This window comes from Pezoporus occidentalis, unplaced genomic scaffold (genome assembly GCF_034315485.1).
Source record: "Pezoporus occidentalis ecotype Australia unplaced genomic scaffold, CSIRO_AGI_Poc_V1 ctg124, whole genome shotgun sequence".
NCBI classification, from domain to species: domain Eukaryota; kingdom Metazoa; phylum Chordata; class Aves; order Psittaciformes; family Psittacidae; genus Pezoporus; species Pezoporus occidentalis.
In genome coordinates this window covers 3,030,346-3,046,477 of record NW_026913038.1, presented here as the reverse complement: position 1 = coordinate 3,046,477, position 16,132 = coordinate 3,030,346, and the positions used below count along the sequence as shown (strand labels likewise).

The window sequence follows — 16,132 nt, the reverse complement described above, 5'->3', positions numbered from 1 at the left end:
GAATCAGCATGAATGAGATGAGAAGTCTTGGACAGTTGGGGGCAAAGGAGTGAACGTCTTCAGTTCTGGGGGTGAGAAACCTGTCTAGCAAACATACAGTTGGCTTCTGAGTTGGACAAGTTTTGATTAGTATTTTCGAATTCAGAATAGCTACTCATCATCTCCATACACAAGGAATGGAGCATGTAGGTGCTGCTGATCCTGCAGGCAAACAGGAGTTCAGCAGCACAAATTACAAGAAGGATATGTTCACTAAACAGGTGCTACCAAGTCTCAGCAGTGAGCCAGTGAGTACGGAGAGCTTTAAATCTGTCTAGATACACCTCTGAATATCTCCACCTGCTTTGATGTAATACATGCTCATATTTCTTAAAGAGGGTGAGGAGCTTCTCATTCGCTTGTGTCATGTGCTGGGAGTTAGTTCTTTGTAGGTTGTTACTAACTCTGCCAGAATGATCCACTAAGGTACACACTGTGTTCTCTAGAAAAAACAGTGTGAAACAGAGATTTACATGGAATGCGCTTCAATTCTTCAACATTAATTCATGCACAGAGTGGCAGACTTTTTGTACATTTTTCCCTCATGTAGGTGAGACCAAAATTCAAACCAGTGAAGTAGTTCTTGCATGTCAGGTAACCTGGTAAAGAGATACGGAAAGTAGGAGGTTATGTTTTTAATGATAGAATTCTCTTGAGTGCTAGATTGTGGTGTTGAATAATCCTAGTTCTAACCTTGTGAGAGGTCTTGTCTTCCCTTGATAGTTGCAAGGCTGGAAGTTATTTTAGCCTGCTGTTGCTCTCTGCCTGAGTTATATATCCAGTTGTATGTTATCACATGCGTTTGTAGGGGTTAAAGCCTAAGGTGTTCAAGGCCCTAGAAAGGATCTTTTTGAGGTCCACATTGCAGGAGAATACAAGTGTTGGCACTATTAAACCATTCTCTGGCCTCCTGTGCCACTACTTCAAGTACTGGATTTGGCCCTGCTAGTGCAGGACAAGTCCTGAAAATATCTGGCTAAACAGACTTGCTTAAGTTGTCTGTTGCAAAGCAGTTTTGTTACCGTGGCCAAAAGCTTACTCCTTGTTGAAGCCCTTCCAGGGACTTAACAAGGTACAAACAAGCATGTTCCCCCAAGGAGCACACTTGTGCACTTTGTAGAGCAGAGATTAATTACAGACAGCAAGTATTGTAATAGGAATCCAGAATGTTCCACAAGGAAAATCATGGTAAAACCTCAGACTGGGAATTACAAATGCCATCCGTGTTGCAAAGGCAAGAGAGGCAGAGGCACCAAAGGACCTGCTCTTACCAAAACAGACAGTTGTGTAGATGCTTGGTGGCTTTGTCTCTGTAACTCGCAGCTTTTCAAACTCCCTATGTAGAGAGAAGCAGAGCAGCCAACTTACATATATAAATAGAAGTGTAGATGCTGGGGAGGCAAGGACAAAACAAAAGTCCAAATATACTAGTACTTCCCAGGATAGATACAGTTGGTTGCTGAGTATCCACTCAATATTTACTGTTAGGGTGTTTGAAGTGGACCTTAAAGTCTCTGGCCCAGATACGCTATAAGAGGCTTATTTCTCGGCTTTATCAAGAATGGAATATAATAGTGTAGCCCAGTCCAGGGGCCCCTCTTTCTTTGTATACTTCTAAAATTAGTAAAGAATGTGTACAGTCTGCATGTGTAGTCTGGAGATGGTTACTCTTGTGTAGAGTATTTGAAACGCCAGCACATTGAAAGGTGCTGTAGAAGGTTCAGCTGCAGCTTTTGCTCTGTGCTTGTTACCAGCACCTTGCTGGTGATTTTTGTCCCTGTAGAATTTCCTTTCTCAGGAGAGAAACAAGTTCAGTTGTAGCTTCCTCCAAATAATCATCCACTCCACAGCATTCAGAATAGGGAAACAGCCATTAGGATGAGATGAAACCATCCAAATACTATCAGTTGTTGAGAGGGTCTGGGAAGGAGATTGCATTGCCCTGTTAGTGGGCTGAAACCTTGTTATACCCATGACCAAATACTTCTCCCAAGCTCTTCTTCCCAGTTGTCTGGCTTAAGATCAGGAATTTCTAGGTTGTGGAATTATTTGTTCTTTCTGTATAGTTTAATGTACATAATGTGAATGACGCAACCTCTGATCTACAGCTGTTCCTGTGGGGTTTCCCTATAGAGAGTTCACAAGCTGATTATGCTGGTGGTGGACATCAGACTCCCAGATAATAGTGTGTGGAAGGCATGGGATGGAAATCCTGTTATTCTGGGCAAACAGATACTCCCATGCCTGGGACCAGCTGCAGGAAAAGCTGAATGGATGGCAGTGTTGGCATGCATCCTTCCCATCTCTATGGGCATAGTGTGTATGGTGGGAAAGCTGGACTAATGCGTTAAAGCTATACATGCCCAACTGCTCTGACATGGGCTGCCTTTACAGGAGACTCTTGAGTTTTAACCTGCATATGACTCCCATTTATTTCCCTTTTAGCCTGATAAATTAATTTCACAGTTAACTATGTAAAGCTCTTGGGAAATACCACACTATGAAATTTCACAACTGGCCTCTTCCAACTGCAATTCCTTTAGCTTTGGAGTGGTTTTGGAATTTCATCTTGTAAGACATTGTGAAATCAACTTTTTAACTTGGAACCAACCTCTGTGGTGATGGTCACTGAAAGATATTTCAGGTCATCTTTTAGTGGGTTGAGGCTTTGTTTTCGGGAAGGTTGAATCAGGCTGATCTCCTTGTTACAGGATAGCATAGGGAAGGAAAGATCAAGAGTACCAAGTCAGAGCATAATTTTTTCATATGCCTCTTTGCTTTCCAGGTCCATAACGTTCATGGAGCATTCAATGCCTTGGAGGGAGCAGACAAACTCAGCTCAAATCGTATGTATTTTTGGTGATTACAGGTTTTAGCCACTCTTTGCAGGAGGGAAAACAGGGCCATTTGTGCAACACTGATGTATCCAGAAGTCTTTAATTTGCCTCTTTAACCAAAATGATCCAGACATTACAGACTGTCATTTCTCCAGTAACATAAGGCTTAGCCCAAAAAAGTCCTGTGCAGCCCTTCTGCAACCTGGACATCGTCTCCAGCTCTGCTGTGACTGACTCAGAATTGCTGAGGTCTTTACCCATATCCTGCTGCTATAGCTTCCCTTTCCTGCTGACACCACCACCATAACTTTTCCTTGTTCTTGTGTTCAAGTTAGATCTTACCTTAAGTTCTACTTTGTGGCTGGAAGGTTAGGCATTTCCATTGCCCTTCTTTATGACCAGTACACAAAAAGCAATCTCTAGAGCATGTTACCATTCAGTACTGCTTCAGGTGTTCAGGCTCCCACAAGGATATCAGTCTTGTCCACTTTTTGGAACAAAATTTCTATGGCTGTTCCTGATGCTAAACAACTCTCTTGTAGTTTGGATTTATTTGGTTTTTGTTTCTTTCTTTTTTTATCCAGGAGCCAAATGTCATTGTGTTACACTTGGCTAAAGGATCGTGCCCAGAAATCTTATAGAGTTCTGTTTTAGAACTGTTTCAGCAGACATGAAAAATAGCGCAAGCCATTTAAATCATGGGGAAGATCAGCTGTAGTAAAAAGAAGAGAAGGAAAGAAAGATGGGTACATAAGAAATGGGACTACACAGGCTGTGGTGCCTCAGCTTTTTCTGTCAAAAGAAGCTGAGTGAGCTGCAGTTCTAACCTTAGCTGGTTCTTGATTTAACCAGGACAGCTTTTAGTGGTGCTGGGAAGACTTACCATTTGTAGTTCCAAGCACTTAGGAAGGTTTAAGTGACCCAAACTCATCTCCATGGGTTGTGCTACTGCAGAAGTCTTGGAATGGTGAGCAGGTTCTGGTGCCATCCAGCTACCTTACAAAATTTTGTACAAAGAACATAAAAGTAGTATGCGAAATGGTCATTTTGTCTCAGAACCTGAGATGAGGAGGAAGGACATACCTTTTCTGTGACTTACTTGTTGATTTTGCTCATTTACTTTGAAATGTTGTGTGTGATTCCTTTCTCTGAATTCTAACATATATTTTCGTTTCCTTTCCTTCCCTGACCACAGCTCTTGCATCTCATGATTATATATTGAAGATAGTCCCGACGGTGTACGAAGACATGAGTGGCAAGCAGCGATACTCTTACCAATATACTGTAGCAAATAAGGTAAAGAAGCAGGTAGTTCTCAGAGAAGCTCCTTATTGCAGCCCAGTGGATGCATGGAGGATCTTCAGTCATCATTCCTCCTCCCTCTTGCTCCTCTGTTCTGCAGCCGGGTACATTTGTTTGTAGGTGAGGAGTAGCCTCTGCTGGGAGAAGGAGGAACTGAAGCTCTTCAAGCTTTGTCTTGCTCCTGGTGCCGGCATTTAACAGGGTTGGATGGAGAGGGCTTGTCAAAGCAGGTGGTGGTATTGTTTTAATCCTAGAGAAGTGTAGTCTTACTCCTGACTTTCTCATATATCAGTTTAACTGAGGGACGTTTCTATAAATTATGTGGAAGGTTTGTACATGCTGCAGGAGCTCTTATGATTTGTGTCAAGATTCATCTGGGTGGAAACTGCAATGGAACTGAACACACAAAGCAGCACTTACAGGTGGTTTTGTTAATAAAACAGTGTTAATTGTGTTGCACATATCAGACTAAGTCAGCAGTCATCAGCTTTTTATAGATGCTGATTTCAGATATTAAGCCCTTGAACCTGCAGCAGCAAATAGTTACTGGTTGACTATTTCACAGTGCCCACTTTTAGTGGGTTATAATAGTTCTTATAAATTTATAATTCTTAATTTACATTAAATGTGAAATTTTTTGTATTTTAATAATACAGTGTACTGACCTTTTAAAAAGAGCCCCTGTTTACTTTCTAATGAAAAAAGTGTATTTCAGTTTAGCACCTGATAGGCAAATAGTTTTAAATGAAAGTCCAGAATGGGTTTATAATGCCTAATTACTGCTAGTTTGCAGTAACTGGGAATCAAGCATGCGCTCTCATCAACTATTTGTTAGATTAACGTTCCTGTCTAGTGACTTTTGGGCATGTACAGTGTGTCCCAATGATTTGGATGTCTCCCTGTATTCAGATTGCAATGTATTTGTTCTGCTTAATGTCACAACTGTTGTTCTGATAAGACTCTTGCGACGCAAGTTCTGATAGTAATTCGGAAAACAGACAGCAGGAGCTTTTGACGCTCCCATGAACACGGTTGCAAATGGGGGCATTTGGCCAAGACTGACTCATTAGGGCAGGATTGCTGGTGGGGAAAAGGGGAGAGGAAGGAAAAAATGAGGTCAGTTCTATCAGAACTGAAGGGCAGAGAAACAGTGCTGCATCTGCATTTTCTTCTCATTAAAAACAAGAATTCTCTTATCAGTGCTTTAGCCCTTGTCTTCCACCCTGATCTGTGGGAAAAAGAAATTGGAAGCTATTGGAATAGTCTGGCATAGATTGACAAGTATGAAGAGATTGATATAGTCTTTAAGTGTGGACTGTCTGTCTCCTCTCCCCTTTTCCGTCTTAAGACCCTTGTTTCCTCACTTCCCCAGATAACCACTGTCCCAAGATAGGCTGCAGAACTTCTGCAGTAACAGCCCTGAAAACACCATGACTAGGGACTTCAGTCACATTCTGCTTCTCTTGTCATCCATTGAGAAAAACTAGACGGAAATTTGGGAATTACGAAATTAATGAAGGAGAGAGATGCTGTTTTGCTTGCTCCCTTTGCACTCACAGAGCATAAAATTATCCTTTTTTTTTCTGTCATGCTTATGGGTGTCCTATTGCTTGTCGTTTCTTCATCTTTCTGAAGTGTTTGAGGTTGCCTTTGCCTCTGTATGAAGGAGAATTAAAACAGAAGAGGTGATCTGAGTTGGCAGGCAAGTCATAGGGCTAAAGAAGGGAAGAGCAGCTGGGTAAAGAGGCAGTGTGTGTTGTGCCAATGCTGATGGCTCTCGCTGGTTGACAAGTCCCCAGCCTGCTTTGCTTTGATTTTTCTTCAGTCTGTCAAGATAAATGTCCTGTTCCTTGAAAGATGATATCTGTTTCCACTGAGAGCGCAGACAAAATATTAGCTCAAAAAGATGTGACATGTGATGCTATGTTGGTGTTAGTATCTGTTCTACGTTGGCAGTATGCAGTATGTCGTGTTGAGATGTCCTCTGTCTGACTGATTGCTGTTATTAAAGAAATGGATTAAAAGAGACCCTCACTGGCAATTTGAAGATGTCTCTTCCACACGATCTTGGAATATTTTTTGAACCTTTGCCAATATTTTCGTGTATACAGTTTCATTTTGGCTTTCAGCAGGGTTTAAACATGGCACTGTGTGATTTATACTGAGTGGGCAAAGCATTCACATTGGTGGTCCCGAGGCAAAGGGTTCCTTTCAGACAGGAGCTGCTGCTTGCTATTTTGTGCATGGACATGAAGGGATTTTCAGGTTCTTGCAAACGAAATTCTGTTTTCTTTTGAATATCCCAGATTTACATGCTGGCAGTATAAAACTTCACTTGCAACCGCTTAGAGACTGCTTGTATTTAAATAGAACAGATCTAAGCTAGAGAAATCGATGACAGCCTTTATGTTTACTTCTGTAACTTTGAATAAAGGTGAGAGTAAGCACCATCACTCTGTTCGCAGCTGTATCATTATCAGACTATAAAGACCTTATTTTCCTATTTCATAAGGGTGGGGAACAGTCATAGGAATTAACTGTTTGCTTCTTTCAGTCTGATCGTTAATACTAAAGAGTGAAGTAAGGGCCAGATCCACAGAAGCAGTTTTATTGCAGACACTCCAAATGGAAGGAGATTGCTCACATTTTCTGCTATTTTCTCCCCCCTTTCTTTTCTAGGAGTACGTAGCCTACAGTCACACTGGCCGCATTATCCCAGCTATCTGGTTTCGTTATGATTTGAGCCCCATCACAGTGAAATACACAGAGAGACGACAGCCTTTGTATAGGTTTATCACATCGGTAAGTTACTCTAAACCTCCAATTCTCCTGTCTCCTGCCTGCCTTCCATTTCTCTTCCGAGTCATTCTTGTCCAGAAGAATCAAGTTTCTACTTCAGAGCATTGTGACGTGATTGAAATAAAGCAGTACATCACCCAATTGTACTGAAGTGTAAGTGAAGTAACTGCTAAACCCTGTGCTCTGACAACTTAATTTGATAGCTAGGCACAAGAAGAAGGAAAATTATCCTATTCCAGAAGTGCCAAACTCTGTCTAGGCAGGATGGTTACTATTGCAGCGTGTCAGAAACTTGGAAGCAAAGCTAATATGATATGCAGTAAAGCATCCTGCAGTAAGCTGTCTCTCTAAGATCTAACTTGCAGAGAATGCAGAGCAGTTGCTTTAATCAGTGCTGCTGCTTGGCTTAATATGGGTATGCTGGTTCCAGGCATTTACTCCTGGGTAGAAGAGGAGAAGAGCTGCATTATCGAATTCCAGAGGTGTTTTCCTGACAAGTTATATTTTGATCTATCCAGCTAACATCCTGCAGTACTGATCTCAGCATCTATAACAAAGCTGTACTGTCCAAGCTGCTACTTAGGCAAAGAGCTATTTAAAGCTCTTCCAGAACTTTCAAAAATGTGTCCTCATGGAGGTGGCTTAAAATTTAAGCAGCAGCCTGCTGTGCCAGTGAGGTGGAATGTGCAGTAGGTGATAAATTGGCTGGAATGAAAACCTCGGATTTTGAATTTTAAACTGTTTGAATATTTTAATTGGAAGTAACATAAACAGTTGTGGCTGTGTTGCACTTAAAGATTTTGATTTTTGCAGCTTGTGATAAACAGCAAGTTCACTTCACTTTAGAAACACATGTGATCTCTAGGATACACAAATACCAAGGGGAAGGGACTTGAAGCAAATCTAAATGTCATGGTTTAAGACCTTCTCTTCTTAGCACGTCTGTTTGGTTTCAAAACATAATCCTAAAAAAGGTCAAACATCAGCGTTTTATGACTTGGCATCTCGTACTGCTTCCCCTAACAGTATGCTCTCATAAGCTTCTTACGCATCTTGGTGAGGGTGAGGGTTTGGAGGTGTTTTTAATAGGAAACAGTGTTTGGAAAGGATTGATAGATGTTATTATTAATGGTCATGTCTGTTGCTAGCATTGATTTACTGCTGATAAGCCATTGTGTGCATATAAATGGCATCTTTGTTGAATTCGATACTGTGCTTCAGAGTTTACGTAAGGAGCCTACAGGAGAGTCACTGCTTGTCACCATGACCTTTCGGATTTGAGGTGGCCCCAAGTAGACTTTTGTCACATCCTGTCTGAGAAGTTAACCAGGGACATGCTGGGTGCGAGACTGCTTAAGAAGAGTTTTACAGTTGGATTTTTGTCTGCTTCGTTTGGTCTTTTAAATGGTTATAGTCTCAGCAGCTCACCTGGGGACATTCCAATGGAACATCTTTCCAATGGAGATGCGTGGATGACACTGGTAGCTGCAGTAGCTGTTATGCAGCACATCAGACAGGTGGGCCAGACCGTTGTCAGATGTGGCTGACATAGAGGCAAATCCTTGTTACAGATGCTGCATCATGACTATCGGCCTGGGACTATCTGACCCTGGTACAGATGCTCTTGCTCTCATTTAGGCTAGGGATGTTTTACAGTAGGGCAGCCTTGGCTGTGTATGTGCTACACCTTAAAGCTATACAGTGTTTAAGGTGGAATTGAGAATGCTGGTGGAGGGGAGCAGTGCTGTAGAGGATTAAAATACCCTTTGTCCTAGGTTTCCTTGCCCTGTTTCGATGACATGATCTGTTCCGTTGTCCTTTCCACTGCTTTAGCCCTTTCCTGTATCTCCAGCATGGCCTTTTGCATCACAGTTGCTCTGGAGACCAGTTAGTAATGATCAGTACTGGGCTGAGGTCCAGGCAGATTGCGCTGGGGCATCTGGAGTCATTGCCAAATGGGGCTGGCTATGGAAAGCATCAGCTTTTGTCTGAGCAGCAGCTGCTTCATTTAACCACAGGAGTGGCTCTGAGGTGGGGGGGGGGGGCATCACCTGCAACTCCTTTTGGTGAGCAGATTGTTTATTGGGGCACCCATGAGGCTTTCAGTACACTTAAATGGGCCCTGGGGGTAGGAGAATGTCCTGTTTGAAAGAGACTTTCTGTAGGAAGCAGCATCGGTGTTGGAGGGAAGGATACACTATGGAGGGATGATCCCATGTGGAGAGGTCAGATGGGAGCTGGGTGTTGGCTTTTCAGCAGAGAGCCAAAGGAGTCTCATTCTCCTGCTGGGAAGGTTGTCTGATGGTCTTTGTTAGTAACAAGTTTGCCCCCAGAAAACTTCAGCACCACTAAGAGCAGCATTATAGCACCACAGCAGTGTTCCCAGGCCTTTTGTGTTCCCAACAGGCCCATTTGAACTCAGGCCTGCTCCTTGGGGTTTTGTGCTGTGAAGACTTACCCTAATTTTCTGTACCATGTGAAAAGTGCTTCCCATGCAGGACAAAATGCATTTAGCACAGATTATACTTTACACGTCACACTTCAAAAAAATCAGTACTAAGTAAGGTTTTGTATTGCCTGTGGGTCAGTGCTGCCGCTGTGCTGTAACTTTGCCATGGATCTCCTGGGGTTAACCACAGGCACTTGGCATAGTGTTGAACACAGTAGTTTTTGCCTGTGGAACTGTACTGCTTAAAATCAAGGCATCTCCCCAGAAAGAGAAGCCATTCATGGCCTCGTGGTTGAGGTTATGGAGCAAGGGGAGAAGTTTCACTACTGAAAATTTATGAGTTCTGTAAGTGGCCAAACTGAAAGAAGGTTTTATCATGAGGTCAGTGCAGGGCTGGGAGGGGAGGGTGGGCAGAAAATAAGCCAAAGTTCTGCTAAAGCATTCAAAATCCACAGGAAAGAAGAGAATTTTTTTCCTGATATGAGAGGACTCTTCATCAACCATTCCCCAGTGGTTGCAGGCACAGTTATTTCAGCCCTGGGACCTGTTACTGGTGGGTATCATAGACTCAGTCCTGTGAGGTTTTTAAAACCAGGGCAGCACTATTGCACAAGATGAGCTGCAAGTCAGCCAGAAATCTCTGGGTGGGCTTCTTCAGCTTCCCTTGCTAGGAGTTACCTGGGGATTCTACTGGTCCCCTCTGTCCTTAAAAGTAATGTTCAGATTTTAAGACATCCTAGAGGTCCACAGTCATGCATCTGACACCCGCCTTTCTGTTGTCTTGCTTGCAGCCTTGCCTTTTACATACCCACTCGTGTTTTACTTCAGCTGCATCCCATCCACTATCCTGTAATCATACTCTCTTCAAAACCCTCAAGTGTATCCTGCACTGCATGGCCTCTCACTGCTGTAATTATTACACTTCTGGATTTCTTTTCCTTCCTCCTTTAATGGCCCGGCCTGAGTCAAACAGTAACCTCATGAAGCCAAACGTAGATTATTCCCAGCATAAAACTCCATTAAATATAAATCAGTGCATGATGCCGAACTTCCTTCCACACTGCTAAAGAGCAATGCTCCATACACATTAGATCTGTGATGATAAGGAAACACGGTGGTGCAGCTTCTGTGCTGACCTAGAGACCAACCCTGGTGCTGCTTTATTTTCTGTTTCAACGAAACAAGAGGGCTGTGTGCGTGCTGGGAGGCAGGCTCCAAGCGAGTGCCAGGTGTGTGTGACTCATAAACACTCAGCAGTACTGAGCTGTGCAGAGGAATATATGTTATTTTTCTATTCCCCACCTCCCTGCTGCACTGAAATCACATTTTCCTACCATATGATGCAAAATCTTAGTGTTGGATGGTTTTTCTGTTGTTTGCGGTGTAACATCTCCCGTCAGCTGAGCTGCTGTGGACTGAAATAACCCAACTCCATTGCGGTCATTCTCCCAGAAAAGTCACCCTGCGTCATGCTCTGAGGGGCAGCAGGGAGGGGGGCACAGCGGGCAGGAGATGGGCTTGTCCCCTAAAAGTACTGACTCTGCCTTCAGCTGATGCTCTGCTGGAATGCCAACTGTCCAGCAAGAGCCATGTTTTCTGCAGCTCCTCATTTCACTGAGCTCACTAAACACATACATGCTGGTTATAAATACACATGTAAATGAGTGCTTTATTTCTTGCTGCCTGTGCTCACTATTAATTGTTTGTTCTGTTGCCACTGCTAACTCCCTCCGAGCTGGAAGAGCTGAACACTGCTGCTGTGTTACTCTTTGGTTTGTAACTTTGACCATGGGATGTAGTGCTCTGTGGGACGAGATATGGTGTGGTAGATTTAGCATGGCACTGGGTGCCCTCAGTGTCAGTTGTTTTGCGTTTCCCTGATAGTCTGCTGTGGTGGCTTACTGATTTGGGATTCCTTTCTCCCTCTTGGCTTCTAGCTCACAGCAAAATCCCCCTTCTAGTCAGGCCCTTGTCAGGAGATAAGCTTTGTATATCATGTCCCCTTCTCACTGACTGATGTCTCTTATTCCAGAGGCACCTAATCCTGCACAATGTGAAAGACCAAATTGAAAGAGCACTACAGTTATGAAGTAAAAAATGTGGGAGTTAGAAAATGCCAGGTCCTGTTTAATTATAACTTGGTTGTTAATCATTATTGAGTTACATTATGTGTATCATACTTTCCATGTGAGCCCTGCTTTGTGCCCTGCACAGGGTGGGATGACACCCTTTGATGAAAGTTTCTTCCCATCCTACAGTATTTTGACTGCTGCCTTATTACTAGCAGGTGGTTTCTATATAAGTCTTATGTTTCTATATAAGCCAAGTTTCCAGATGGACTTTGAGACAGCTATTGTCATGGTATTGAACCCTTTAAATGTTTTCTCCTTCACAGTTTCCCTGGGAGGCAATTTTGGAAATGCCCCCATTTCACAGATGAGGGAATCGAAGGAGTGTGTTGCAAAGTCCATAACTGCTGGCCTCTTGAGTTTAGGTGCTCCAAGCCAAACGACTTTGGTTTGACATGTCAGAATACTTTTATGTTTTTCTATCACTTGAGAACCTGAAGTAGGCTGTTACGCTGATCAGGAGATTATTTCTTTCCTTAACACTGTTCTTGAAAATGATTACGTGTTTTACTGCTGTTTAAGTAATTCAACCCAACACATCTTGCATGGAAAACTTCAGCCCACAAAGAGTTAAGTTGGCCGTGCTTTTGTAAGCAGCCCTTGTAATGGAAAGTGTTAGACAGCCTTAGCTGGAGGTGTCACTGGTAGCTAGGTTTCGCTGTTAGTCACTGTCCTTCACATGCTATTTAAGTATCTTTTGCCTGTTTGCAAACACTGTATCTTGTGAAACAGGGAAAAGACTATAAGGCCATGGTATTTGTAATAGAAAACAGTAATAGGAAGATACGAGCAACACAGAGCTTCTAGAAACTTTGTTAGGTGGAGTTTAGCCCAGAAAGGAACAGCACTCATGCTGTATGCTCCTAGGGACTGGGATTTATGGTTGGCTCTAGCTATGATGAGTTCAGATTAGCACTAAGTTATTCCACTGTAGGGAATGGTTTTCCCGAATAATTGTCATGTCATTATGTCCCCAGTACCGTTACCCGGTTCTTACCATGCTCCCAGAAAATACCCTAGCAGTAGGCAACCCTTTCCCCCAGTTTCAAGCTGTGTAAAAGTTTGCCTCATCATTGACAAACCTGTTCCCTCTCTGTACATTTCAGATATGTGCCATCATTGGAGGAACATTTACTGTAGCTGGGATCCTCGACTCCTGCATTTTCACGGCATCAGAGGCCTGGAAGAAGATCCAGCTGGGGAAAATGCAGTAGCAGTGAAACTCTGCCCTAGTCTCCAAGGATAGGAGCAAAGATTGAGAAATCTGCCACTACCTGTTTTTGTCTTTATTTTCTATTTGATTGAATCAGTAAGTTTTTCTCTGATCAGACTGTTCAGTGAAGACCTCTTCAACAAATCAAAGAAATCTCCATGCATTTCAGAGCTCTGAGAGTGAAAAATCAATGGAATCAGGGCATGGATTTTGATTGTCTCCCCCCCCCCCCCAGGAAAGAGGTTGAAATGCCATATACGAAATACACCGTCATCTAAGATCTAAGTAAGGATGACAGTCTGTTCTCTGGGAGGTTCCTATGGCAGTGTACAAACTAAGTAGTAGATTGAAAAGAGTTGAGCTGTCTTGTGGCACTTTTTGGAATTCTGTTGGATTTGCATGATTAGACAATCGACTTTTGTATAAGGCAAAAATTATACATTAGGAAGAAATTCCACCTGTGCTGCCAAAAAGGTGATGATGTATCTGTTGGTGAGGAATGGAAAATGTTAGTCCACATAGCAAACTTTAGAGACAGAGAGCAGAAATAACATCAAGAAACGTTTTGTGCTTTTATTGAAAGCTCTTTTGTTCAGATATGACCTTTCTAATGAAATGAGCAAACAAGAAGAGGAAGCCTTCCCCCAGCTACCTTTTCCTGGGTAATCTGTGATCCAGGCAGTGGAAGGCTTTTCTTTTACTCTGAATGTAAAAGTGGTTTCATTTCTTCCCAGAAACTGAATATCCAGTCTTGTGTTTACAGGTGGCATGAAGTAAAAAAACCAAACTGAGCAACACAGTTTTATGTGGCCTTTGCTTTGAAAGGGAATAGTTGTCTTTACAGCATTAGCTTTTATTCTTCTGTATGTTTTTTAAACACAGACCACCCAACACTCTGGATTCTGCGCTTCTGCTTTATTATTTTTGCTGTTGTTGTTATTTTGGGAAAGGGTTGTATATTCTTTGTGTTCAGAAAAATGGTGCAGTCTTCCGGGTGGATAAGCACAGCTTACTGTCTTGCTTCATGTGTGCATATTGAATACACCTGTCAAACACAGAAGTCTGTCTTTTCAGGGTTTAAGGTGCCTCCCTCTACCTTTAAAATCCAGTCAGGCATCTTTTCTGAGCCCTAGACTGACACTGTTCACCTACAGGTACACTGGTAGCAGGGCAGGCATTGCCACAAGCTGGCCCCTGCTAGAAGTTGTTTTGTTTTATTCCTTAAAATGGTACCTGAGCTTCCATGCCCATTCATTCAAGCCTTGTCTTCTGGTGCCTCCAATAAATGGAGGGAAAGCTACTGGCAGGTATGGCTTGCATGTAATGGTAGACATGAGGTCACTAAAATTAGACCAATACCCGCCAGCGCGTTTTCCATAGCTTCCTAAATGTTCCTTGAGTAGTAACAGTCTCCGCATGCTTTGTAAATGTCTGAGCTGAGGATACCTAAATTTTAAGTGTTCCAGGATGGATAAAAACCATAAAGTAAATCTTCTACTCAATCAATGCTGTAAATTCTGTGATGGGTGCAGGATTTCTCTTGGATAGTATCTACTGCCCGCTGCCCTTTCCTGGAGGCAGAAGCAGGCAAGCATTATACTGTAATAATATGAATCTTTGAATATTCAGTGTTAATGATAGAGTCAAATGCATTTCAAAAGTATTCCTAATACATGTCTGTTGGAATTGTCTCTTTGCTTTGGAAGTAGGGAAGGTAGCCAGTTTATCCACATGCCAAAAAGAAGAAGCCAACCACAGTCCCCCGCTGTCCTCCGCCCTGTAGTGACTTTGGACAAATTACAGCATTGGAATTTTTCCCTGTTCTTATTATGGACTGATTGCTATTGCTTTAGCTGTAAACTGGATTGTGTAACTTCCTGTATCTGTTAATGTATGGATAGATTTTATACATTTTTTTCCATTTACAAAAATCAACTTGAAAATGAGATGCTTGTCTTCATTTCGATGTGTGCGTCCATGTGCTTGCGAGTGGTACCCACTGGATGGAGGCAGCTGCCCAGTAGGAGCTGGGTTTTCCATTGCTATTGCCTCTCTTGCTGGCTGAAGGATTTCCTCTAATCCACTGTGACCAGCTGAAGCTCACAGCAAAAATGTCCTGGGTTTTCCTCCTGAATTTGTTGAGTCTTTGCTCACAGCTTGTGAACCCAGTGGATTACAAGGATGAAACTCTCCGTATCTTAGCAGTGCACCCTTTTCCTGAGCTGTGCAGAAGACCTTTGTAGTGCAATGGACTGTACTGTTAGTTTTCTAAAATGTCTTCCCTGGTGTAATGTCTTCGACACAAACAAGCAAAGCTTGTTGCAAATTCCTTGTGTCCCCTGGCATTTTATTTCTGCCCTTCTCTCCATCCTCAGTCTGTATTAAAATGCTGTGTTCTGTGCAGTCCAAGCCACTTCTCTAAACCAGACCAGTGAAATTGTTTGGCTTTTTTTTGGAAATGACAGATGCATACTTCAGTGTGCCTGCTCTCTCTGCCAAAATGTCCACTGCAATAACATAATAAATCACTTCTTTTTTTTTGCTAGATGTGGAAACAAAATTGTGCTCGAGTTCTGGCAAAACCCTGCTGAAGAAATGGTCCGTACCTTTCTTCTTCTGTAAACCCAGTCTAAGCCTTTGAGTACTGCCAAGTTAATGCTACCTTCTGGGTCTGCTCTAAGTTGTGGCAAGCTTGTCCATCAGATGTGGATGGCTTGGGTCATCTAATGGTGCTACATCATATGTTTACAGAAGAATCTGCTCTTCAAATGTGAAAGCAAGGTGGTTTCTGGTGTGGCAGTCCTGCCCCGTGCATGCATGGCTCACTAGATTTCACTTGTATTTTCAAGCACTTTCTAGAGACAAAATGAACTTAGTTATGCTTTTAAACATCATTGCAAGCAAAGATGATGTCAAGTCATAGTGGAAGAAAACCATCGACTGGAGGTGTTCATCCATATTCCTGTCTTTGCTCTTCCAAGTCAGTATTTTGACAGAAGTATTTATGCTTTTCCAGGAAAGGCATCCCTGTAGGAAATGAAATATTTAGAACTTCCTTTTTAAATTATTCTTTCTAAAGGTACACTCCATCATGTGGTGAGAACCTGTGGCATAGGATGCTTTGTAGTGGTGGAGTTAAAATGTTTCACTGTAGGGAAAGCTGTGCTTGGGTATATGCTAGACAGTATGTGGACTGCTGAAGATTATATTTGAAGAAAAAATTTGGAAATGGGGTAAAAAAAATCAGCAGATATTTGTGTTTCATCTGATTTATCACATACTTACCAACCACTGCTCTGTGAAGATCTGCAGCGTAGATTGTAATGTCTGTAGTTAGTTTCGGTATATTTCTCATTTAAAGTTG

The 16,132-nt window shown here is 42.5% G+C and overlaps 1 protein-coding gene across 1 annotated transcript in view; it reads left to right on the top strand.

Annotated features, from left to right (window-relative positions):
- ERGIC1 (endoplasmic reticulum-golgi intermediate compartment 1) overlaps nt 1-14,714 on the top strand; it is a 58,724-nt gene extending 44,010 nt beyond the window's left edge. Inside the window, exons 7-10 of the mRNA XM_062607730.1 lie at nt 2,825-2,885; nt 4,072-4,172; nt 6,858-6,980; nt 12,662-14,714. Coding sequence (XP_062463714.1) covers nt 2,825-2,885; nt 4,072-4,172; nt 6,858-6,980; nt 12,662-12,769 — 393 coding nt within the window. The 3' untranslated portion in view covers nt 12,770-14,714. The remainder of the gene's footprint in view (nt 1-2,824; nt 2,886-4,071; nt 4,173-6,857; nt 6,981-12,661) is intronic.
- The last annotated feature ends 1,418 nt before the right edge of the window (nt 14,715-16,132 follow it).